This window comes from Macrosteles quadrilineatus, unplaced genomic scaffold (genome assembly GCF_028750875.1).
Source record: "Macrosteles quadrilineatus isolate MER2022 unplaced genomic scaffold, UCM_ALF_1.0 Scaffold_1__1_contigs__length_201487025, whole genome shotgun sequence".
NCBI lineage: Eukaryota > Metazoa > Arthropoda > Insecta > Hemiptera > Cicadellidae > Macrosteles > Macrosteles quadrilineatus.
In genome coordinates, this window is record NW_026542594.1 from 87,611,319 (window position 1) to 87,638,346 (window position 27,028).

At 35.0% G+C, this 27,028-nt stretch overlaps 1 protein-coding gene across 1 annotated transcript in view; it reads left to right on the top strand.

The window, feature by feature from the left end:
- Positions 1-290: 290 nt before the first annotated feature.
- The window catches only part of LOC128983687 (leucine-rich repeat and WD repeat-containing protein 1-like), a 41,100-nt gene continuing 14,362 nt past the window's right edge, over positions 291-27,028 (top strand). The window contains exons 1-4 of the mRNA XM_054403126.1: positions 291-616; positions 7,058-7,193; positions 8,607-8,749; positions 19,577-19,773. Coding sequence (XP_054259101.1) covers positions 7,059-7,193; positions 8,607-8,749; positions 19,577-19,773 — 475 coding nt within the window. The 5' untranslated portion in view covers positions 291-616; position 7,058. The remainder of the gene's footprint in view (positions 617-7,057; positions 7,194-8,606; positions 8,750-19,576; positions 19,774-27,028) is intronic.

Genomic DNA, 27,028 nt, shown 5'->3' on the forward strand with positions numbered 1-27,028 from the left:
CATACAGAATTGAAAACCGAAACAATATGAATTAAAAATCTAGATCTGTACTAAGGCCCCACTAGAAAAAACTTTCTGGTTTTTCTAGTTGGCCTTGTCTGTACATTTTAAGCGGAGTCAACATTTTCATAGTCCAGTAACCAAGCTTTCGTAAATACACAAATATCATTAGATGCTTCCAAACAAAACTGCTGTTACAACACCACTTGTGACGTTACCACTTCGAAGGCCACGGGACCAATGGAACAATCACGCGGGGCATGCCTAAAAAATATCAGTTCTTGGCCCTCTTCTCTTTACAATAATAAAGATATATAATCAATGGTTCCAGAGGGTCTCGGTCTCGAGAGGTTAGAGTCTGGGTCAGAGTCTTATTTATTACTCTCTTTAACCAACCCTGGAACTTTGCTTTCCCGCGATTTTAGCTGACCGAACCGACCGAAGTAAAATAAAATAATTTGTTTATTAAGCATTTTGCAATAATTTGCATTTAGTTTTTAAGTTTTAATCAAGAGACCTAGCCTAGTTCTAGTTATTTTGCTTTGCAGTTTGGTCAGTTTGCCGGTTTGCAGAAAAGCTTCTCCAGTTCTCCACAATTGCAGTCCACACTCGAAAAGTAAGAATTAATTTGAATGCAAATGATTGATAAAAAATGATAGCTTGTCCCATGAAAATAACAGTATGATTCACGCATTTGTATATTAACCTTTTCATGTCACATGCTTAAACTTAAACCTTTCCTAACTAAAAACAGTTTTTTTCATATTAAATTGCCTAAAAATGGGGATGATTTTTATTCAACTTGTAATGGGCTCAGACTAAACTTAGGCCTTTGCCTTTATTTTGTTTGGTTCATCAACATCATTTTTGGCTCTTGACACTTTATGTTCTAATCTAACTTAATGTAACTTAACAGTAACATAGACTTAAGTTATGTCAGCATAGTTCTATAATGGTTAAACTCTAGAAGTATAAATTAAAACTAAGACATACATTTCTAGGCCTATAGTTATATCCTAACTTAACATGATAACTTAAACCTAGAACTGACCTGCTTAAACTAACCCTAAATTAATTAGCCAAGCTAGGCCCCATAACATAATGTCATACCTTAATTTTTTAACCCTTTTGATGCTAGAATTTATTGTCATTTTCCAATAAATGCTATTGAGTTATTTAAAAGTTAGGCCTACTTAATTCGTCCGAAAAGTGCTAGGCCTAGGCTTGCCACAAGGGCAAAGTCTAGTGTGTGAGTAAATATTGGTAAAAATAAAATTTTATATCTCAAAAGTGCTAGGGAACAATACAACTTATTGGGCCTCGATCGTATGAGAAATCGAAAGAAACCATCGCTGTTTTGAAACAACAACCGAGTCAACAGATATGCTCATTTAAACTCACACGGTCGAAAGTCGCACGGGCATGAGATATTGTCGTTTGGCACTTTCTGGATGAAATGCGAACAACGATATATCGTTCCATAAAAGACACACAATGATATATCGTTGCTTAAATAGCACTGAAAGGGTTAAATTTAATATATTAAATAAATAAGTTAGGCTAGGCCTATATTAAACATTTTTGGTTATTAAAAAGTCAGGTACTTAGCTATAATCTGTGTCTTAAGAGTCTGCCCGTCTTAAAGACGGATTTCTTCTTGGTGGTAGGCTATTAACCTTTTCATGAAGTGTTGTGGGATATGGTTTGTTGGCTAATTTTTAATTAAATATTGGCCTAATCAGAACATTGGCAACTCTATCCTGAGTAAAGTCACTTTTTAATGGTCCAAAACTGAACCCAGCTGTCCTCGATCATTAGGCTTTTTATCTTAATAAGTAAACTGGACGTGGCTAAAGAGACAGCTGATCTTATTTGTTATACCTAACAAAGCAAGCTAGGCTAACTCGGTCACTCAACACTAAGGCCCTACTTGAAACGTGTCCTTAATCCTTTATTAACGATGTGGGATAGATTGCGTCAGAGGCACACTAACATAACTATTTACATGTTTAAAACTAATATTTACATTCTTCTTTCAAGAAGATTGGGCCATGGCGATTTTGATATCCTGTCCTAACCTACTGCTGACTTTCAGTGACGCTTCCTTTAAATTCCTCTAATAAGTAGAGGGGTCTAGTAACCAGATGACCGTGCAGTACTGCCCGCCCTGAACTTCACACTATTCAGCTCTCTTACTCTTTTTGGCAGCATATTAAAGATTTTATTGTTGAGCTAGGGTTAGCTTTTAAGAGAGTAGCTCTTACAACACCGTGGAAGATCCAGCTCTTCTGCCTTGCGAGTGTTATAGCTATGCTGGCGTACCCTCATTACAAAACGGTGGAGGTTGTCTTTAAGGAGTACTGCTTAGGACATCTTGACTGTGCACTGTTAGCATTCCTAACTCCATGAAGAGAGGCCTGCAGTGTTCATTGTTGTCTGAGGATGTTACAATTCTTACGGCCTTCTTCTGTAGGAGGAATATGTCCTGAGAGCTAGAATATATTGCGTGTCCACATATCGCTATGCTATAGGTGACATGGCCATGGAATCGTCGACTCGTCTCTTCTCATTTTTTGTCTTAAATACTGAATTCGCACCTTGGTCAACTAACTTTCAAAAAGTACCGGGTGGTTAGTCGGCGTATTAATTACTTAATCTAATTAGTATACTTAGATCAGGCCTAAGTTTAACTTACAACCTGTTTCTAAAAGAGCTAGAAACATATCACCTGTCTAACTTAGTAGTCTAGGATTTTAAAACTGAATAATAGGCTTATTTGATCACTTCAGATATATGTTACTTACCTACCTAGTTAAAGTTAGACAAATAACTTAATAAAATTTGTCTTTAAAGTTTTAAATTAATTTTTTGTGATTATTTCTGAGCTTATTTTAATTTAAAAAGGGATTCTGCACATCTACAGGAAAATATTTTTCCTACAGCATGCCTATGCGTAGATTTCCCCTGCAATGCACAGGAGCTGAAAAAAAGGTTTTCAATAAACATGCTTGTCTATTAATATATAGGCCTAGATAATTAGCCCCTTGTTAAATCTCCATAAGGAAAGTTGAATTTCCATTTTTACCCAATTAACATTTAAATATTCTCAAGATGTTGTTCTAAGGTTTATTGCGGACATTTTCCATCACAATACGCAGCCAGTGGCGTAGGTAGAGGGGGGGTCCGGGGGGTCGGGAACCCCTTCCCCCCCCCCCCCCCCCGAAATGTAAGAAATAAATTTTATTTTTTGTATTAAACATTTCGAGAAACATAAACTTGTGTTATACTGTTTGTAATTGCAATACCAACAATCAACTCAGCTGCTTTAATAGTAGGCCTATAGTCTGGCGTCCACATAATACCTTTCAACGATGTTAAAATAAAACGATGGTAAAATACTAGATGTTTTCCATTGTTTCTTAATTGGTAATGACGCACCGGACTAGAAACTAAATACTAGAAATACTGTAGAAGGCAGACATAAGAATTCGGTCGTGCGAGAGAGCTCGGGACATTTCGTTCAAAGCCGTGACTGAGACTGTGAATATGGGAAAAAATGGTTGGCCAAGGGTATGATGGTTGTTCAACCTTTAGTGGACACATTAGTGGTGTACATGAAAGAATCTAAGAACTATACCCTAAGGCTATCTACGTTCACTGTGCGTCACACAGATTAAATCTGGTCCTATCCTAAGTCAATCCACAAACGCGCCTGTCATAAGAAACTGCTTAGGTGTAGTTGGAGAAATAACAAATCTCTTCACAAACAGCGCTCAAGCTAATGATTTGCTCAAAGAAAAAACATCAAGTCTGCTACCTGCATCCAAGAAAACTCGTCTGACAGGTTTATGTCAAACACGATTCATTGAACGTCAAATTGCAGTTACTGACTTCATTGAACTTTTCCCGGCAATTGTTGAGAGTTTGGAAGAGTTGTCTTCAAGTGGACGAACTGTGTCTTCTACTGCGTCAACTCTTCTTTCTGCGATAGAAAAGGGTGGATTTGTCGTGGGACTCTATGTTTGCGAGTTTGTCTTTGATAAAACTCTCCCACTAGCTAGATATCTCCAAAAGATTGATATTGAACTGTCATCAGCTCTAAGATATGCAGACAATATACTTTCCCTTTTTAAAGACATACGCAAGGGTAAAGAGAAGGAAAATGAGCCTGGGAGTCACATTTTCAAAGAGTTCTCTGATCTGTTTAAAAAAGCTGAATATACGATGCAAGAGGTTTTTAGTACAACAATTGGAGTTCCTCGACAAGCGCCTAAACGAACTAAAAGAGATATTACCAGAAGAATATTATCGCAGAACAGCATTTCATCCCTGTCTAGATGCTTTGATTCAGGGACTTCAAGACAGATTTTCCAAAAACAGAAGTGTTCTAGAAGCTTTCGACATTTTGTTACCGAAGCACGCCAACCCAGCTGAGGTAAAAAAACTGAAATCCCTGGAATTGTTTTACAATGAAAAGGCTTCACAAAATGCTCTTGAAAGTGAATATTTGTTATGGTGCCATGAATGGTCTACTACCCCGAAAGACAAATTCCCCAAAGCTTCATGGCAGCGTTGGATGCATGTGATGCAAACTTCTTTACTCAAATAAACTATTTGCTACAAGTGTTAGTGATACTGCCAGTTTCAACTTGTGAAGTAGAGAGGTCCTTTTCTAGCCTTAAAAGGATCAAAACCTACCTACGAAACTCAATGGAAAGTGAACGTCTCAACAGACTAGCTCTGATGTCTACACTACCCAGTGCAGTTCTCTGACTGACCAAGTCCTTGATGAAATGGCTAAGAAAACAAAGCGAAAACTTTTGTTGTAAACATGTAATCACCTGCAAAGTATTCAAACCCTTTCTTGGTTTAATAAATTTGGATTTAATTAATTAGCATTTATTAATTTTCCTTAGTATTTCCTGAAGCAAAATAACATGCTATGCAATGCCAATGGTTAAAAGCGTGCTATACACCTTCCTTTAAATTATTAATTTGACTTTCTTCTATTTGTAAATGTTTAAATGGAAATGATATAAAAACAGGAAAACACCTTTTTTTAAAGGGCTAATATGTTTTAATAGTGAACAAAATATTCCAAATGTTTAAAAAGGGTTCAAAATTTAAGAACAGATAAGTTGGATTGGTGTTAATACGTAGGCTAATTGAAAATAGAAAATTGTATGTAGGCCTATAAAAGTTAATATGCATTAAAACAAAAAAAAATGTGTAGGCCGATAGAATAAAAAGATGCTGTATATAAAAGTATGTTAAAATAGTTGAGTGATTTGCGAGATAGAACTTATTGCTTATTTGGCCTTAAATCACCCTGGACCCCCCTTTGGATTGGGGGGTATTCCATACCCCCAAACCCCCCGAACTGAAATCCTGGCTACGCCACTGACGGCAGCCTGCCGTCACTCTTGCATTGCTGCCAACCCATGTCACCTTAAGTGTCACTATAGGCTACGTGGTCTTGTTATTCAGCTGTGCGCATTGTAGTTGTTTGGTCGTGTCGTACCTAGCAGAAGCTCTCTGGTTTACCAGACAGTATGATTTCGTATCCTTCGAGTATTTCAGGTCTTGTAGTCATGGTGTGTAGAAAATTCAAAGCAAGTTCATCAAATGGGGGCACCGACATTAGAAAATAATTTTATAAAAGCTTGTCACAGTCTTCTCATAACTTTCCATAGAGGTTTCTAAAGGCTAGTACTCACTAGGACACCCGGTCGCTTATCAACCGGCGATCTGGTTGACGAGCGACCAAATTGCACAAATATCGCCGTGTGTGTACGTGTCTGTCAATTTGGTTGACAGCGATTTGTAGGTTGCCAGGCAACTTTTTGGTTTTCGGACATGTATCGAAAACCTGGGGGTTTCCGATCAACCATTTTATCGCCAGGCAATCAGATTTCTCAAAAAACTAGAGTGTGTACGCTTTAGCGACCAAGTTGATCAACTAAAGACGGCTAGCCCATGCGCAGTACAACGAAAAATGAACTGACGAAACAAAACCATGCTAAAATCTCAATCTGACGTCCTTTTTTTCTATGTGAGGTGTCACAGGGTGTCACTGGTTGCTTAGTATGACGGAAACTGTCATCTGACATAAGTAAATAGTTCTTAAAATCTTGAGGATTTTAAGTCGAAAAGCTCGTAGGAGTGCCGATGTGGCTGGCTGTAACTATTTCTACTTTAAAGCCACCCTTTAACCCAAAATCTTCTAAACAATTTCTTTCTTCTTCTCTACTTCCCACAGTTTTTAATATAATCAAAACTTCGGCAGCTACTTCCTCTCCGTCGGGGGCATGGTGTTGTCATTGAGGTTCACACTTTGATAGGCTTAAGCGTGAACCAGAACAAAACAAATTGTCTATCCCCACCAAATTTTGATTGATTTCCAGCTTGGTTGAAAGTGCTAGGTATCCTAGTGTGTACCACCCAGCAATAAAACGTTCAATCATCAACTTAGTCACTCGTCAACCAGGTCGCCGGTTGATAAGCGACCGGGTGTCCTAGTGAGTACTAGCCTTTAAAGCACCATCTACATGTCAAACTTGATTTATATGATGCACTTTCCAACTCCTATGGCACTTTTTTACTGTAATCTGGTTGGCAATGTGGTTCGAAGCACTGTTACACCCTCCGCATGACAGCGGTCCACAGCGGCTTGCTGCATGACACATTTGTGCATCGGTCAGTGACCGCTGCGGTGTGACGCGGTGAATGAAATGAGCCTAGTTGAGGTTAAAAATAGCTAAATAATTCAATAGGTGAAGAAAATTAGCTATTGCATGCGCTCCAAGTTTTTTGTTTGAAATCTTACAAGTATTTATTCTCTCCATATTTATTATTTTCTACTTTTTAGTGTGTTTAAAAACGTGGTATTTTTTAAAAGTTTTTTATTTATAAATTATTTAATCATGGGCCTAAGATTAATTATTATGAATTTTACTGTTTGTATCCAGTTAAGACCTGAAAATCTTATATTTGTTACACATAAATCTGCCTTTGCTTAGCTATTATTTTATATATATTTTTTATTTTTAAATTTCAGAATGGGGACCATTACCCAAGACCAAGTGAATGAATCAGACCAAGATACCACCAAGAAATCAATTATTGACTATGACCCAAAACATTTTCTCAGGTGTCACTCTAAGAAGAATGATAGTTCAGATGTTCAAACACAAGTGAGTAAAATTTCTTCTGTCATGGTATTTACTGTAGGCTATCCTAGATTTGTCATTCTAAAAAAAAAATAAAAATAATCAGCCGAAACTCAGTTGTAAGTTGATTTCCATTTAACTTAAATCAGTTTGAGTTTGTTTTTTTAGAGTTTTGTTTCCATACAGTACAGTCAGTAAATGATTTGACAGTAAACAATCGGCTAACGATTCCTGTAGGCTACCATTTTAAATCTATATGTAAACAGGTGTTTCAAAAATTTTTTAGCACATCATAATTCAAAATATTAGGCCTAACCCTGGATGTGCCTAAATTTGCATGTTACTACCATCTAAGTCTTAAAAGTTTTAGTTTTAACTTTTTCAGATAACTAGGCCTATTTAAAAAAAAACAACAATTTTTATTACCCTATACATTTTGAAGGGAAACTCTAATACAATATTGTTCTACATAATTACCATTTAAATTAGGCTAAGGAATTTATCATAGCGTGGTAGGAGCTTTTCATTTTTAAATGCCCTATTTGTAGAAATCTGCCGCCGCGATTCAACCACTGGCTGACACCAGCATGGAGTTCAGCGTCAGTGTCAAAGCGTAGCATAGCAAGCCACGTCTTCATCTCTGGAAACAGATGATATTTTTTGCTTGGTGCCAAATCCAGATAATTTAAAATTTGCCATCCAAAACCATCAAGAGCGCTTGAGTGCAATTGGCCATGTGTAGACGTAGTGTTTTGTCGTGAAAATCAAAAACTTCTTTCATTAAGATTCCACAACACTTGTTATGGATTGCACGTCTTAATTTTCTAAGTGTTTCGCAATACCTCTCTGAGTCGATTGTTTGTCTAGGTTCAAAAAATATATACGAAAACCACTACCTGAGCGTCCCAAAACACAGCTATGATTTTTCTTGCTGCTAGCATCTGCATCGGTTTCTCAGGAAATGTATGTGACCCACAATTTTGACAAAATAGAGGGAAAAAAAGGAAATAAAAATATGTGAGCCCATTCCACTGATTGCTGTTTTGTTTCACAGTTACCATACTTCATCCAAGTCTCGTCACCAGTTATGATAATGTCAATAACGTTTCCACTATTGTAATACTCTTCCAGAAATGTCAGTGCCACTTCGACAATTTTCGCTCTGTCTCTTGAAGCCACTTTTCAGCTGTCAGTTACCTACATCATAGTCCACGATTATCGAAAAACCACAGACTATGGAATTATGAGCTCGTGAACCTATTTCTAAATATTTCGTTACCAGTTCCAGGGCTACAAAGTGCAATACGTCTTGAAATTTTCCTACTTATGCCTATATAACAATGTACAGATTAAAATGTTCGTCCCTAATAGCATGGTTACTGTGGATAAATGTTTCATATTTTATTAAACATTTCTTTGTCTTTTTGTTTGTCTTAGGTGTGGCAGTGTGCTTTTCAGCCAGATTGCAATGATAGAAGGAAAACTACATCTATAGTAGCAACTTGCGGTGGAAATAGTGTATGTTTTATAGATGTAGAAAAAGGAATAGTCCCATATAAGTACTACGCCAAAGATTCTAGGTAGGTCCATTGTATTTTAATTATAAAGTAATCTACAAATATATGGCAACAAATTATTTGAAAACATAAATATAAAAGTTAAAATGTGATATCCGCAGCCGACAAGAAGTATATGCTCCCAGTAAGCAAGAACTTAAAGAGAAGTGGCACAAGTTGCCACAGTCAACAGGACTGTACAGGAATGAACAGCAATATGAAACTTCCTTAAATGAAACTTCATTCTAATTGCTCTGGCCAGGGTTTCCCGTATGTTTTTTTTTTTCTTTATGTCGACACCAGTGCTATTTTTACAGAAGAGGTTGTACACTGTACACTAACCGCTTTTTGAAACATATGGAATGTTAACAATGCCTTCACTTCTGGTATACTTCAAGAGCAATGCACAATTATTTATAAACAATCAATTTATTCATCAATACCCAAAACTTTCAACAAAAAAATTTGCAGTATCCAAGACATCGGCTATGCCTGTATGAAAGATCGCCGTACTATATGAGTCTGAGGCTTTACAACGGTCTACCTGCTCATTTAAAAAATATCAATAGCATTGTAAAGTTTAAGAAAGAATTAAAAACATTCCTTATAAAAAAGAAATATTATAAAATAGATGAGTATTTAAATGACTGTTTTTAAAAAAGTGACAAGTTTAATTTTAATCCTTAGTTTTAATTTTAATTTTTGTTAGCTAAGAAACAACAATGTCATCTGTTTCACCATCTTTGCTGGAAATGTGAAATGTTTTATGGCAATAAAGTGATACTAGGGGAAACCCGTCGAAATCGACGGTTACTTTCAAGGGTTACGTTAATTCATCTAACTGCGATAAATTGGGTGAAATATACATATTTTGAGCATTTAGCATTGTTTAAAGGGTAGTAAGTGTGAAAACAATAATGATTTTAATTGCGTTAGTTGCCAAATTTGGTTGATCATTCAATTATTAAAATATTTCCCATACCGTACGTCATTTGACTCATCGGAGTTATTATTAGTATGTTATATGATATCTCTTCCTTTGGAAGAACCTTTAAATAGTATTAAAATCGTATTGGTGGGTCTTTTGTAGTTAAACACTTCTGTGATTTCATCAGTGTAATATGATTTTATTTGAAATGAAAATATTTTTTGGGAAGAAATGTTCTAACTTCAAAGGGAGGTATGTCCGTTACAGTGTACCTAAGTTTCATTTTTCCTTCGTCACGTCGCGTCAGTTCATATCGTACTTCTGTGCCAATGAATGAACCCTCTAGCATAGTTATGAGAAATTTATTGTGGGGTTACTGTTAAAGCTGGAATTCCTTGACATGGGGGATGTCAGTTAGTTGTCTCAGCCTTATCAATAACATAAAGTTGTCAATATAATCTCTCTACGGAATGATAGGTGTAGTGGAATACTTGAAGTGAAGTTGGCTTTTATTCTTAAACTGTTAGGGACCTCCTAGTTTATATGGTCTTGCGGCTTCATTGGCAACAAATAATGCAAATGACATAGCAATGGGACATTTCCAAAAAGAAAAAATACTGTAAATTGGCTGTTGCGTATATATTGACGTTTACATATTGTAAATCAACGTATCTTATAAAGGATTATGAGGTCTAGTTTAAAAGGAATATGACCTTTCTGTCATGACAGTAGCTGCTAAAATAGTATTTTCTCTTTGTACCATATTTTACAGCCAAAATGTCGTGTTATTTTCAATAATGTTACCAACCCAGTGCGCCAAAGTCCGTAATATAGGCAGGTGCAAATAATTTGTCAAGATGGGTACCATTTTAGGCAATGTTTCTATGTTTGGATTTTATTAGACACGATAAGAGCAGATATTTCTACATGAATATTTGATATGTGTAGAATAATATGATAAAATTTAGGCAAAAGTGGTGAAAAAGGCAGACACCAACCCGTACAATAGATATAAGATAGTTCAATAAGAAATAATTTAAGAATTTCTGTTATCAAAGGATTTTCCACTGATTTCGTAATAGAACGTTATATTGCAAAACATGACATGATAAAGAGGAAAATTAATTTTAAAATCATAAAATAACATTGCAAATACTTATTTGGTACAATTCAGTAACCCAATAAATATGTGTGGTTTGAAATACAATTTAAAAATGAACAGCTGTTTTATTAAAAAGTATTATTCACATGGCCAAAATGTAAACAACTCTGTGGAGGGATCTTTAAAGGCTTCTGGGGCAGAGCCCTAAGGGATTTTGCTTAGTTTTTCTTTTGATATCTCATCTACAGACCAAGACCTTTCTTTGGACACCTCTACCAAGTTTCTACGCCCAGCCATTCTCTCAAATTAGTGGGGACAAAGTTTCCAATTAAATATTTAAATTCCCCCATGTTAATCTTATGGGAGAAAATCCAACTTTGATGGCCTGTGGGGCAAAGCCCGAGGATTTTTATTACATGAATTGGTGAAAGGGGGCGTCTACACAAAAAATACTTTATTTTGACACGTCGTTTGTAAAAATCCGTCCATTATTAACGGAGGAGTAGTGTTTTCAAGAAATCGCCTTCACGTATTATATATAAGGATTAACATTATCATTATCATTATCATTACAGTGTACTCAAATAAAGCTTTTAGGCACATTTAATTTTTTGAACACTTAGAGGCGGTTTGGGAGCTCGGTATTAGCGCTAGTCCGCGACTATAGGGATCAGTTAGGCGCGCGCCTAACTTGTGCAGGGATAATCTCGTGCCTAAATATTGTTGGTTTGGGAGTCAAGTAGACTTAGGCGCCAGCCTAAGAGATAGTCTCGGTGGGTTTGGGAGACCAATTTCGGGACTAAGTAATATATTTTCGTCATAACAATTAGTGAGTTTAGTCCCCAACTTAAGTCGTGCCAGGGGGCAGGTCTAAGTCGACATCATGCCGGTATTACCTCATTAGCAAGTTAATTGTTTACATATTAACAAAAAGAATGTTATAATGGAATTCGTTATTAAATTCCGAACAATTTCATTACTCTCAAAGTATATTTGATAAAAGTTTTTTTTTAGGTTTCTGTTGTTCAAAATTAAAAAACATCTTGCAGAAAGCTAAATTTAACGAAATTTTATTTGTTTTTTGTTTTTACTGTTAACTGCAATAAAAAGTGGACCCTAAATAGAATTTATTTCAACTGAGAGTTTGGTTATAAGCACCCGTACCTTAATAATAAATATTATATTAGCTAAGAAAAAATTAGCGACCGCATACAAACCCCCCCACTCACCCCCTACGAAAGAGTGAAGAGATAATAAACAAAACATAAAAAAACTGCAAATAGCTCACAGTCATAATCGTTAAATTTTTATTGCGTTGTGATTGAGCTCAGTTCAGTGTCATTGACCAAGTGCTAGTTACATCAAAATGGAGTACTTAGATTATTTGGAGTATAAGAAAGTATATACAGTATGCGATCAATCATACCCACCACAGAAAACCTACTGACTAAGCGAATATTCAATAACCTAATAGGACTTTCAATGCAATTTATTTAAATAGCTTTAGGTTTAACAAGTAACTAAAACTACCTACATGTAGGTATGCTGCTACAGGGAGGGCAATAAATTGTGTTTTTTACCGAAATATTAACAGCTTTATATAAAATAAATAAATTTGTCAGGTTTCATCAAAATACTCGTATATCCATAAACGACCAAACTACAACAGTTAACTTATTCTCCACGAGAATCACTTAATCACATGGGAATTTTAAATTTACGATTTTTTGAATAATCTCTGTAGCCAATAACCGTACAAAACATTTTAAGATACTAATTTGTTTTTTATACTCTTTAAAATATTTTAAAGATAAGGATTTATGTTTTAGGGGTTAAAATTGAGAAAAAAAACTATTTTTATCCCATAAAACCCTGGGTTCCCATGGTCTGATCATGCTGGTTCACGAACTTATTAAGGTTTATCGCACCTTACACTTTAATGCAAAATTTTATCAAATCAGTATATATAATATATTGGCTATACATATATAAATATTTAAACGAATAGTGTTTTTGGCCTCTAGGGACATCAAAATGGAAAAGTATATCGGTGCCGGAACTAAGTGCTACCTACGGTAATAGCTACTTCCCTATAGGAAAATTAGATAAAAGAGTGTCATTTTAAATTTTTTTTTAAATTGACAACAATTTTTTTGTAAGTATTAAAAGATATACCTTTGCTTCACACAATCATAACCTCCGCAATTACTTAAAATACTTTTTATTTTTTATTTCCGTCAATACCCATATATTATACAGGGCAATTGCTGTTTAATTTTGAAGCTTTTTATTGCATTAAACCGAGTTTCAGATGTTACCGTTCCACACACTAGGTAATCTTTGTTAAATAAAATGATTACCTAATGGTTTTGATCTCTGAAAGAAATCATATTGATTTTCAAAAGCCTATGTTTGTCTCTGTACGTATTTATAAGGTGTAGTACCATAGATAAAACATAGACGTCATTGAGATGTAAATCAACGACCTTACAAAACTACATTTTTGCAATGGTAAAATGCAGAAACTTACACCATAGTCTACTAATTAGCCACCGTTGATATACCAAGATGAAATTGTATCCATCTGCAATTATTGTTCATCGTTTGTTGTTGTCAACGGTAACGTGCTCTGCAGTGGCCGTTGCCAACGTCAAAACCTGAATTCCCCGCGATTCCCTGTCCATCTAGCTGCGCTGCAACTTAGGCGCGACTATACTTGATCTACGACCATTTCAACTTAGGTGCGAGCTCCCAAGCCTGGTTTCTTGTCCGGGGACTAAAGTTAGGACTAAAGTCTAACACTAGGCGCGTACTAGCTGGGCTCGAGCTCCCAAACCGCCTCTTAGACTCATAAGAAGCCACTAACACTCATCAACACCAATCTGACCAATCACATGTAAGACTGTTGAGTTAGATGTTCACCATGTACACTCTCAGTTGCCTTACCTTTTTAAAAATCGTACTAACTTTCCAAATTCAAGACTCGACTATCTCTAGCCGTTTCTTCTATTCTTTTGAAACATCTCCACAATACTGAAATTTCCAATTCAACAATATTATACCACCTATTTTTTTAATAAATTAAAATTTATGAAAGTATAATATACTATACATTATTCATTTTTAAGTTTAAATGTAGTCATAAAAGAGGCTTTATCCTTTAACACGTTCGCTACTGAGCGTCGCATATATGCGACGTCGCGGTCATTGCCACAGACCGAGGTATACATTTGAATCTTACACATAGACCGGCTGTCACTTGGATAACAGTACACACAGACCACGGGTGAAAACCTGTAAAACAGTAATCATTTACATTGTAATAATCTACATTCGTGTTTGTATATATTTTTTCTTGTTTTTTTGTATTTTTTATTTTTATAGCCTTTTGTAATGTTGCATATTTGCGACGACCGGTCTACAGCGAAGACAATAGTGAAAATTATCATAGTATTCTTGAAATAGACTAAACGTTGCATATATGCGACAGTTCATTTTTTTGTGTTTTGAGGTGAAAGTAAGTAAAAAAAAACAGATTATTTAAGAACAGTTTATAACTGAACAAATATAAAAGCTACATAGAATAATGCAGCATACATACTGCATACTGAGTCCTCCCTTATTGCAAACGCTAAGCTTGAGTATAACTGCATTAAGCATTTTATACTTATGGGTCATTGTCACTAAATGTGATAATTTGCCAATTTTTTTACTTTTTTTTATAAAATATTTTGTTAATATTAAGTTATTATAAGAAGTAACCATTCAGAAATACAAATTAATCAGCAGCAGAGCTTAAAATCTTTATTTAGTATTTTTTTTCTATTTTTCAGGTCACCAAGTACAGTCACACCTATTGTTATTAAAAAAAAAAAAACAGTAAATATTGTTCAATAAAAAAAAAAAAAACATATTAATAATTAGGAAATAACACTATTTCAACAGGTTTTAGACTAAATGTTTGTTTTTTTCATGAAAAGTGATTGATAAAGGTGAAATTAAATATAAACTCCTCTTAAAAGTCAACAAAATCCATCATAGCCTAGTTAATTAAATATACACTTGTATTTGAAAAAAGTTCAGTAACATTGAAATACAATTAGTTTACAAACTACCTATTGTAAAAAAAAATTACCAATGCATTTTTCTTAATTTTTATAAATCAGTACCGTGACCGGGCTGTCGCGGCCGTGACCGGGCTGTCGCGGCCGTGACCGGGCTGTCGCCGCCGTGACCGGGCTGCCGCCGCCGTGACTAAACTAAGACTTTGAGTATGCGTCCATCCTGTTCTGCGAATATTTGAGCTTAGGCCTACATATGGTTAAAAACTGACCATAGAATCGTAAATGACAAATATTAAATATATAACAAAGAACTAAAACGGAAATTCATTCATACCTGGATATTTTGGAAACAAATTTCTTATAACAATTTAGTTTTTTTTTTACTATTTTTAGTTAAAGTTTAATATTTGTGTTGTTAGTTAAATTTAGAATATCAAATAACATAATAAAATAAACGCAACCTGCGTTTATTATACATTTTGGCACTATATTACAGCCCGGTCACGGAAAAACAGCTCCGGTAACGTGACCGGACTGTTGGTGACCGGACTGTAATCTTACTATTATTTATATAGCTCCTAGGCTAGTTGACGAGACTAGGCCTCATTTTCAGGTTATGCTCTGTGCACAATTCTACAGCTAGTCCAACGTTTGATTTGCCAGTTTTATTGGAATATATCGGATTAGTGTGAGTGACCGAACTGTAACATAATTAAGGTACGATGTGTTTCTTACCTGTTGTTTTGATTATAATTTCAAAATCAACACTTTTTCTGGCAAAAACTTCAACTCACAGCAACTTTACCAAGGTACTCACAAGGCTGGGACGATTTGCCGCGCTTTACAACTTTTGTTGCTGCTTTGGCGGGCTACGTCATTTTCACAGTCCATATCTCGGTGGCACTTGGAGACTGGCGTATTAGGTCGAAAAATCAATATTCCGACCAATTGTAAGATTGAACAGATGACATATTTGAATAATAAGTATTACGTATAACCTTTATTCAAAGCTCTATCGTGTTTTTAGAGTTTTTCCATATTTGACATCTCATTTGATGTTTAGGTTAGTGACCGGACTGTAAATATGCGCCTGTCTGTAACCTATAAAACTTTTAAATTATGCATGTAATTGCTAAAATAAAGGAATATATTATTGGGAAATAAGGTAAATAAGTAAGTACACACATTTAATAATTTTTTATTCAGTTTTATTTTTTATTTATACCTGAGACATAACTTATCCCATTCTATGACATTGACCCATACATACTTACAGTGATGCAGAAAAGTAAAGACCAGTTTTTCCAACTATTACATGACGTCACCAATCATCATATCCACAGACCAAGCGACGCAGTTGTGCGCCAGACATCTCTGTAGACCACTGCAGGGAATTCAGTCCCTTCAAATAGACCACTACAAAGATATAAGCAATTTAATAACATTAGAACCCCGACGCAAATATGCGACGGCAGTCTATTTCAATGTGACTAGCCGACGCATATATGTGACGGCAGTCTATGGGTGGAAACCGGCCGTCGCATATGTGCGTCGCTGGTCCATGTGAATGGAAAATTTCGTACTATTGCAGTAGCGAACGTGTTAATAAAAAATTTCTACTCTCACAATACTTAAATTTTTTAGTGTGACTCAATACCTGGTCACTAGAGGAGGCCACACTTGTTGATAATAACAACCTTTCAGTGATATGAATTTTAAAATCATACCAGTAAAATGAGTTAGGAGATATTTAAAAAATCAGGTCATTGATTATGGAAGTAAGTAAGACTTTATGACCCTTATTGCATGTTTTTGTATTAGGCCTTAAAATACATGTTATTAGGTACTATTTTGAATTATTATACAGTCTTATCTTGACATAACAAACCTCGATATAACAAATTCCTTGATATAACAAATTTATTTTAAATTCCCTAGAATTCTTAATAAGACGCAATGTATATTTTACCTTTACATAACAAACTAATCATATCAACCTTGATTTAACAAATTTTTGACGATCTTGACTAAAATAAGACACCTCAATAAAACAAATTTATCATTGTCAGAACCTCTACATAGCAAATTTAACCTCTACTTAACAAATTGTCTGCGTCTTTCCCTCAATATAGCCTAATGAATTCTCCACATTATTGTTTCTTTTTTAAATCACAGTTTCTTTGTGAAAATGAAATTAAAATAATGTCGTTTCCGAGATATATGACATTATTATAATTGGCTAAGCGACCATTTTGATGACGTCCCTGCCCGTGACCTAATTATTTTAAAGCTTGCCTCCCGGTTGATTTTCACTCTTACATGTATTTAGTCGATTCCCAAAGTATGGTGCTGGTCTCTGGAAGTGAAAGATTACTAGGTAATATGTTGCTTTTTCCACACACTATAGAAGTACATTACGGTTTTACATTATGGTATTAGAGTTCTTTATATTTACAAATTTTCTACTGATGTATTTTATTAAGCTTTTTTCTTTGTTATTCATTATTTTTGTCTGTTTAAAAACTTCACTCTCATTATTATTCTTCTTCGTGCAAATAGCTCGATAATGTCTACAGGGAAACAATCAACTTTACCACTTAATTTCTTCACATTGGGCCTTTTAAAATCTTCAATTTGCAATTTTTTGGAATTTCACTTCTAATATCTCAATTTTTCCATAAAATCCACTGTTGGTTCTGTTAAACCCCCTAAGAATATCTCACCAATCCAGGTTGACGCTTTTTTTCGCGTTGGTAGGTAGGCCTAAAATTTCCAAGGTTAGGATATTTATTTCTGAACTTTTTTGCTATCCATCCTGCTATATAGTTAAGTCCATCTTTCGATACACAAACTTCCAAACTATCCTTTTAACATCTCAACTGATTCCTTCTCATCCACATCACTTTTTTCATTCTCTTCGGAGTCGAAGGGCACCTTTATCTCTTGGTCAGTACTGCATGATACAGAGCTTTCTCTTAAAACTTTCCGAATTATGAATTTATCTGACGTGTTCACAGTATTCACATTGCTCCTAACCGTACCCGTGTTCTTCCCTAACACAATCATGCGCATTCTATACAAACATTCTATAGGAGTAGGGTGATCATTCATGCCCCCACCCCCTCTTATTAAGGAAAAAAATTTTACTTTCATCTCATCATTCTCTCATCTCTCCAAAGTTGTCATTTGCTGTGCAGCAACCCTCATAAGGCCTAGAACCCCTCGGAGCATTCCCCATTTAAGATGCAATTTCTATGTCCAATTTTTAATGTGCTTAAACAGGGAAGAGGAGTTTTCATTTGAGTTCTCAAATAAATGTAGCATTGCTTACTATAGTATCTAATGATAAAAGCTTTCGTAATGTCCTCATTAGACCACACTTTAACTTTTTTGTTCAGATTAAATAAAATATTTATTTGGGTATCAGAAAAGGTTCCTTTAAGAATGTTTCTTCTTTAATTTCTTGAATTTCTTACTTTAACACTAGCACATTTTTCTTTGACCAGTCGAACATTTTCACACCTTGAAGCTGATAATGTTGATTCATATTCTTCTTTTACCTTTTCCAACCCTTTACTTAATTTCTTATACTCTTCTTCATAATTAATAGTCGGTGGTATCAAAGCAGTCTTAGGATCTTTATCTGTAAGGTTATCATTTACATTTATATCATCTTCTTTTGACAACGCAGCTTGCACAAACTGTTCGTTTTCCCGAGATACTTGTTTTAATTTCCGTTTTTTAGATCATTCCGCATCACTGTTGATACTGTTTTCAGAAAGTAAGAGTTTTTATGGAGGGAACAGCCCTAGACTTGAGATTTTTTTACTTTACCTAAACCCAATAGATCTGATTTTAAATCCCTTTCGAAATCTTCTGATTTAAAGTGTTCTGACCAAATATAAGAAGTGTCAGGCTTCCAAGAATCCTTTCTTTTGCAACGTTCAACCCAGACAGAGCGTATATCTTTCTTTTGAAATTTAAAATATGACACTATGTCGGATCGAGTTTTAGTCTTAAAATAACTGTTATTACATATAGCTACAGCACAACGCATACCTAGCATTTTTCATCTCAGTTTTCAGACAGTAAATTATTATGAACACAACGAACAAACACACACTCATATAAAAGAAAAATCTTCTTAATACTAAAATACAAACTTTAAAATATATATATACACACACGAGACGTGACTAATTTTACTTAAAAATTTATTGCAATTTAACCATGTTAGATCTACTGAAGAATTTTAACTTTTTTTTCATATTATACCACTGCCAAATCAAAACTGAAGAAGATATACATGAAAACAGTTCAGGGACTGGGTGTGAGACGGAGCGACTTGTCGCCTAAAGTAATCATAAGGCCAGTGCTTTAAGATAACATGAAAAGGAATTTGTCTCTGCGACCCAAAAACACTCCTGGGCGCGTAAGATATACTGTCACCTTGGGTCGGGGTTTACTTAGTGTGGCCGTCTTGATTAAATTCAAGTGTAAGAAAGGGCAATGTGGCCCTAACTTCAACTGTGTAGATAAAAAAAATTCATTTAATTTAATTTGTCATTAATTGCTAAGTGGCCTAGCTTATTAACTTATTACTTATTACTTACTTATAGCTTATTACTATATAAGAAATTCACTAACAACAATTAAACAGTGCTTTGAGTGATTTAAAACACTAACATGGGTATTATGCGCTTAAAGCATTTAGGTTACAAATAAGGATTGTATACAAGTTCTGTTTTTCTGTGCAGAGAAATGCTGTATGCGCTGGCTTGGACTGTCAACCTTTCTTACTCATTTCTTGTGTGTGCTGGAGCAATGTACTCAGTGCACTTTCTAGACTCAGTAAATGGTATAGCATTTGGAGTAAAAGCTGTGAAGAAAACCAGCAAGAAAAATATCATCAATAGTCTTCTTTTTCATCCAGAACAATGGAACCTGTTGTTTTGTAGGTATCATTAATTCAATACAAATGTCATCAATTAAATAAAAGCAAAAGTGAAATCAAACCAATTTAAACTAAAAACTCTATTATTGATAGTACTGCTACGGGATGGATTCAAATTTCATTTTCTTATGGGTAGTTACTAGTTATCATCAAAAAGCTCAAAGACATCCACAAAAAAAAATTGTTTTTATACCCCCGCCGCAGCAAACCTGCAAACTAAGTGAATTTCCAAAAATATTCCCTGAAAATTTTCAGAATTATTTCCTATTTTAATAACATTAATTTTAATGAGTACCTAGGTTAGCTGCTGCAGGGAAGGTATTGAGGTGTGTTTTTTTATTGAAATGTTGATAGCTTAGTATGAAATAAACAAAATTGCCAAATTTGATCTAAATATACAGTATCCATAAGCAAGCAAACTACAACAGTTTATTTATTCTCCATAAGAATATCATGGGAATTTTTTTAAGCTCTACAAAATGGTCTGGAAAGAAATTGTGTAAAGCTGGGTTTTCCTAGGTGCGAAAGCGAAGAGCGGAGAGAGGAACACGGAGAGCGGGAAAGAGATTAATATGGTGTTCCGCTCTGCTAGGAAAACAGTAACATTAAATTACCTACAAGACCTTGGAGCATACATCATATTATGTTGTAATGTTTTGTTTGAAAAATTGTCTGCACTTTGTAATTTTCTGCTGCTAACATTGAATCTATATATTAACCCCTTCGCTTAAACTTATTTTTACACCTAACCGGGCCAAAAAAATGAATTATTTATGTGTAATTTTACACAATTTGCAATATTTTTACCTGCACTCAGAATTTTGTATTTGTAGATCAAATACTGTTATTTTTCTAATCAGAATTGAATGTAGATTTAAAAAAAACTACAGGGTGTCTACCAACCGGGAAATCCGGGAAAACCGGGAATTGTACTTAAATTTTTACTGGCCATGAAATGTACGGGAATTGTCCTTAAATGCCAGACTATGTCCTTAAATTTTTAATGGGCCATAATTTTATTGATCGCTAGTTGGTTAGGAGCACATAAAAGGTTTATCAGATGTTTGTTTACATTTTCATAATTTATTACTAGAGTAATTATGCAATAAAAATCCCATTAACAATCTCAAACCCATTAATATTTTATCACGACAATCAAGTGTCAAGTCAAGTACTTCCAAGAACTGTTGACTCAGCAGCTAGCTCATAAACTTTTATTCCTTTACAACTTCTTTTTTTATTACTAGGGTAATTATTATTAGATCCCAAACCTATTTTATCGTGAAAATAATAGCTTTATAATGGCTGTTAAATTTCACTTCTTACTTGTACTTTCGGCTTGGAAGATTCAATTTGCCGCGGCCAGTGCCTAGTGCCATAAAACTGTTTATGGTTTCATATTAAACATGTAAATAATCTACAGTCTTATTTTGTAAGTTAACCCCTTTTTTATGGACATTTTATCTTTCAATTGACAAAACCACAAGCATTGTTGTTTGCATTAATGTTTTATCACTATGTAAGCCTGCTTGGTTTCAAATTATGTCATTGCATTTTCTGTATCTTTGTCTTATATTGTTGGCTATTCAGGTTTCAATGTTTTTTGTTTCCCATATATTTATTTATTGAGTTGTATGCTTTAAGCAATCTAAATCTTATGAACTAGAATGATGATAGTGACTTTGCTGCTATTATAACCTCATCTCAGTTTATATAGGCCCTCCTAAATAATTAGGTCTAGGCCTGGGTATTTTGATTCTTGAAAGAGCTGTAAAATATATTAAGAAAATGTAATTGTGCCAAAGTTAAACAACTAATGATTGCTATGTGTCGATATTAACTTTGCAAATACAATAATCCATACCTTGATTTTGTACTAAGAATTGAGTAACAATATGCATTAAAGATGTTTTTTCAAAAGTAGTCAAGAACCTAACGTCGTGCCAGGACGAATCATGCCAAATTAATAGGCCTGGATCGGATAAGCTATGTTATGAAGTTTACGTGACCGATGGAGATATTTTTCGCTATCGCAGGAAACAATGATTGCGTTTCTCTGTTACACTATACAAGCTTTACCTAAAGTATAGGTAGGCCTATGTTTGTTTACTTTCAATAAATTTCTATTTTGTAATTTTTAACTCTTATCTATTATTATTTACTTTTCTCTCTGGTACAACTACAGTGAATAACAAGATTAATACACTTTGACAAATCAGGAAAATTATTCGGTAGGCCTAATGACACCGACAAAGGTTACGGCGAAGTGTCCTTAAATGTACGGGAATTGTCCATGAATTTTTTATCCAGAATGTAGTAGACACCCTGAACTAATATTTTATTGGTTAAAATTATTTTTATTATTTTTTTATACCATATAATACAAAAACAAAAAATTACAAAATTTTTTTTTTCTTTAAAAAAAAAAAATTACTATAAAAGTTAAAAATATCTTACTGTTCTGCCTTAAAATACTGATTGACATGTTGTAGACTCAAAAAGATATCAAGCAAAGTTCAACTTAGTATGATATGTCTTGAAACATTCGGGTAGGTGAAGAGCAACAAGGCACATTTCGCACTCCCACCGACTGTCACTACGCTTCCCTTGTGCACTACAAACTTTACAGCGTCTTGATGGGTTTTGCTTTACTTCGTTAGGTGGGATTTGTCTTGGGAAATGACCCCAAGAAGCTGCTTGAAGCCGTAGAGGGGTTTCAGATGTTGATGGCCGCTCTCTTCGTTTGTAGGCCGGTAGTTGTCTGGTCTGGAACACTTGCTCCGTAAATTTATTTTTGAACTCAGCAAATCCTATCTTCTTGTGGGTGATTTTTTTAAAAACAACATAAGAGTTGAAGAGGGCTTTGTCCAAAATATAAAAAAAAAATCTTCTTACCCTTTAGCATATCTCCTCATTGTAGAAAAAGAATCGAGCAGTTGGTCTTCTCGGTCGATACCGCCCATCGAGCTGTTGTAATGGAGGATAGGTTCAGGCTTGGTAATCACCTCACCGCTGACTCTGTCTCTCTTTCCAGTTGTTTTTTTGTCTCCCTTACTGTGGAAAGTAGACAAGAGACACACTTCTTTCTTGTCCTGCCATCTAAGGGCCATCATGTCATGGCTAAACGCAACTTCATAATCACCGACATCAAGTTTTCCACTTTTGAAACTGTCAGGCATATTTGTCCTCCAAGAGTTCACCGTCCCGATCACATTGAAACCAATATGTTTCAATCTATAGTAGAGGAGAGGTGAGAAATCCCAGTTGTCAATTGTTAGGGTATGACCATTACCGGAACATTCCTTGACCATTTCAATGACTATGGCCTCGCTCACCAAAAGTTTATCATCCTCAGCAGTGTCTACACCCCCTTCTTCCACTATTTCACCTTGTTTCACTTCAGCCCCAGTGTATATTTTAAATTTTGTACAGTATCCACTGTTTGACTCAAAACATTTGTAAAATTTTATCCCGAACCTGGCTCGTTTCTTGGGGTTGAATTGCACATACCCCAACCTCCCACGAAATTTCATCAAGCTTTCATCTACTGCAATGTTTTCATCGGCCAAATATAACCGTGAAAACTTTTGATTCATATAATCAATGACATACCTCAGTTTCCACAGTTTGTCATTCTGGGGCTTATTTTTATTATCACAAATATGGAACATTGTTGATAAGAGCAAAAACCTACGAAAAGGGATAACTTTTCGAAAAAACGGAGTCTCAGTAGTAGCAGTAGGGGCCCAATACGATTGAATGGTCCTTTTCTTCACAAGTGACATCAAAACACATAGACTGTAAAAACAAGCCATTTCATCAGGAGTTGTTTCAAACCATTCAGAGAGTAACTGTTTATCTTTACCACTTGCATTATTTTTTTCAATAGTCTCTTCGGCGTATTTGTTCGTTTCTGTAGCAACATGTTGCCAAAAATCATCCTCGACAAACGCGTTGAATACTTCAACTTCAGATGGAGAAGGACCTAAATTTCTTGCTAAGCTTGCCCTGATACCAGGACAGCCTGTAAAAGGTATTTTGAAAATACTATTGTCTTCTATAGTGTTGGTCCATTTCCAACCTTGTTTTTTCTTTTTCTTAGCTTTTTTAGGTTGGCCCTTAGACCGTTTAGTAGGCTTAGGTAGCACTAAACTAGGATTTTTTCCTTTAGGCCTACCTCTTTGTCTTCCCCTTCCCCTTGATCTACCAATTGTTGCACCTACTCTACTCTCTACTATACTCTACTATACTCAGGTACTTGACAAGGAATGTTTTCAATAAAACTAGGGTCATCAGCCTCAGCCTCCTCACTGGGTGTAGGAGATAGTGCAGGTGCAATTACCCTACCTCGGTAAATTTTATCCATAAATTCAACAGGGTTTTCATCATCAGAACTTTGCTGTTCATAGGACACAGGACTAGGCCTATGAGGCACATTTTGAGGGGACATAGGTGGGGCATAACTACAAGAGGGCTGGTCATGCAAACAATCATTATTTACAGGCCTAGGCCTAACATGCAGGTCATGCAAACAATCACTATTTATAACAGGCCTAGGGCTAGCATGCTCTGTCACACCATTATCAGCTATACTTATACTATTGCATGCTTCACTTGTGTGTTCATTGTTTATTTCCAAATCATCATCACTCTCAAGCCTTTCTTCAAATAAATAACAATCACTGTCTGAGTCACTGTCACATTCAATAAGTTTAGCAATTTCACTTTCGTCCAATTCCCTTCCACACTCATCAACAAATAAAAAGTTACTCATCTTATTTAGTTTATAAAACAACTATTTGCAAACGAAAAATAGAATTCATCATGATATAAACACTGTTGTGAAATGACGATGTAAACATAAACAAACAAGGCAGACAGCTGCCAAGACAACGTTCCCAACGTCAGCTGGTAAATCGTAATTTTCAATTGATTGTTTATGCCGATTGGGCAGGCTGTGGACGACAAAAATACAACCAAATGAAAGCCTGAAGCTTGCAGAACAAGAAGCATATGCGATCTGTTGGATTTTTTGGGAACTAACTCGGCAGATATTGGTTTTAATGGCGGACGGCGATTCGCCGTCGCTTCAAACAATGGCTCGATTCGCCGTCGCTTTAAGCGAAGGGGTTAATAGGCAAGGATGTTTCTTTAAAACCATTTTTCTCAGCTCGTGTGCATCGCAAGGAAAATCTTTTAAAATCATCACAGAATCCCTTTATAAAATAAAATAAGCTTAAAAATAAGCCAAAAAATTAATTAAATATTAAAAAAAAATAACATGGGCCTTATGGGTAGAGTTTTCGATCACGGTGCGACCTCTAGGAACCAATATAAAAAGAAAACGTTTATTATGGAGATTGTTTTAAGCTTACAACAGACACCCTGACCATACTACTGGACTGATTTACACGTGGTTTGTACCAAATGAAAGGTTATTGTCTGTATGTTAAATGTTTGCCCATTTTGCTTTGACTTCAGCTATTACTGGAGTAAATGTTATACAAACGGAAATTAAAATATCTATTGACAATTTAAAATGGGTTACAATTTTTAGCCTATTAAGAGTGAGATCTGGAGTTATATTGGACCGATTTACATGCAGTTTGTGTTAAATGAAAGGTAACTCAATTTTTCCCCATGTGCCTGAAAAGTTTACTATTCCTTTACTTAATCTTATATCCCTCCAAGTGTCCATAGTTTAGGCCTTAATGTCCACCTATTTTTGGCGCATTTGCAAGGTTTTAAAACAATGTTAATTCTAATGTTCTATATACCATTTTGTTTGGAAAATCATGGGCTTCAATATCATACATAAAACATAAGGAATATTCGTTTCAAAAAAATTTTTTAGGTAAAAAAAAATTATTTTGGAAAAATTGAAAAAAAAAATAAGTTCGCGCTCAATGAAATCGTATAAATTATAGGCCTATAAATATTTGAAAATAGCCACTTTGTTCTAAATTTAATGAGGATTACAAATATATAATCATATAGTGAGGTAAGTTATCAAATAAATAAGTTATGAGTGAAAAACGGATTTCAGTACATAGCGTTTAGCTAAGAATGCATAGCCTAACCATAGCTAGGAATCTGGCTGATAATTTACATCAATATCACTACCTACTTCTTCAGGATCATCAACCAGCCCTTCAAAATCACTTAAATCTTCTTATAATGCACCACGTATATCACTACTTTTGATTTTTAACACTAAAACAATGATAAACGTAATAAAACACATCAGTCATCGGTCCGAGGATAACCAAGCTGTTTACGAATACGCACGTCAGCTGTCTGATACAATTACGATCGGCTCGGAGAACATACAGCGCTGAGACAGACCTCTGGAGAAAGCTTAGAATATAACGGAAAGAACGATACCTAAATCGATCCAGTTCAATCCGATTCAGTCAGTCATAGAGCCTTCGCCATAAACGATGTTCGTGCGTCAAAAAATCGACGCGTGACACTACACAAAGTGTGTAGCGCGTCGATTTTTCGACGATGGACGCTCGGAGGGTTAAACTAAAAACTTTTGCAAAACTTATGACAGCTAGCCTGACCATACTACTGGACAAAATTACACCCTGTTGGTACCAAATGAAAGAGGTTTTCCTGTAGATGTACAGAATCTCTTTATAAATTAAAATAGGATCAAAAATAAGAAAAAAAATTTTAATTTTAAAAAATAACATGGAACTTATGGGTTGCTATGTTGGTGACGAAATAACAACAATTAATATAATCAGAAAATCAAAACAAATTAAAGAATTTCCAATCACATGTTTTATTTACAGCGTGGGGTGAAAGTAGAGAAGTTTTCACAATATATCCTTTTGGTCGATTTTTCGACCACAGGCCGAGCTCTCGTCTTATATACTAAAAAACTTTTGCAAAACTTATGACAGCTAGCCTTACCATACTACTGGGCCGAATTACACGCGTTTGGTACCAAATGAAAGACATTTTCCTGTAGATGTGCAGAATCCCTTTAGAAATTAAAATAGCCTCAAACATAAGCAAAAAAAAAAAATGAATTTAAAATTTTAAATAATTGACAAGGACCTTATAGTTTGCCATGATGGTGACGAAATAACAACAAAATATAAACAGAAGATCAAAACAAATGGAAGAAATTCCAATCATATGTATTATTTACAGCATGGGGTGATAGTAGTAGTGGACGACCTCTAGTTTTAGTAAATTGACTGGCAACTTCATACCTCCAGGTTCACTTTAAACTTCTCCAGGA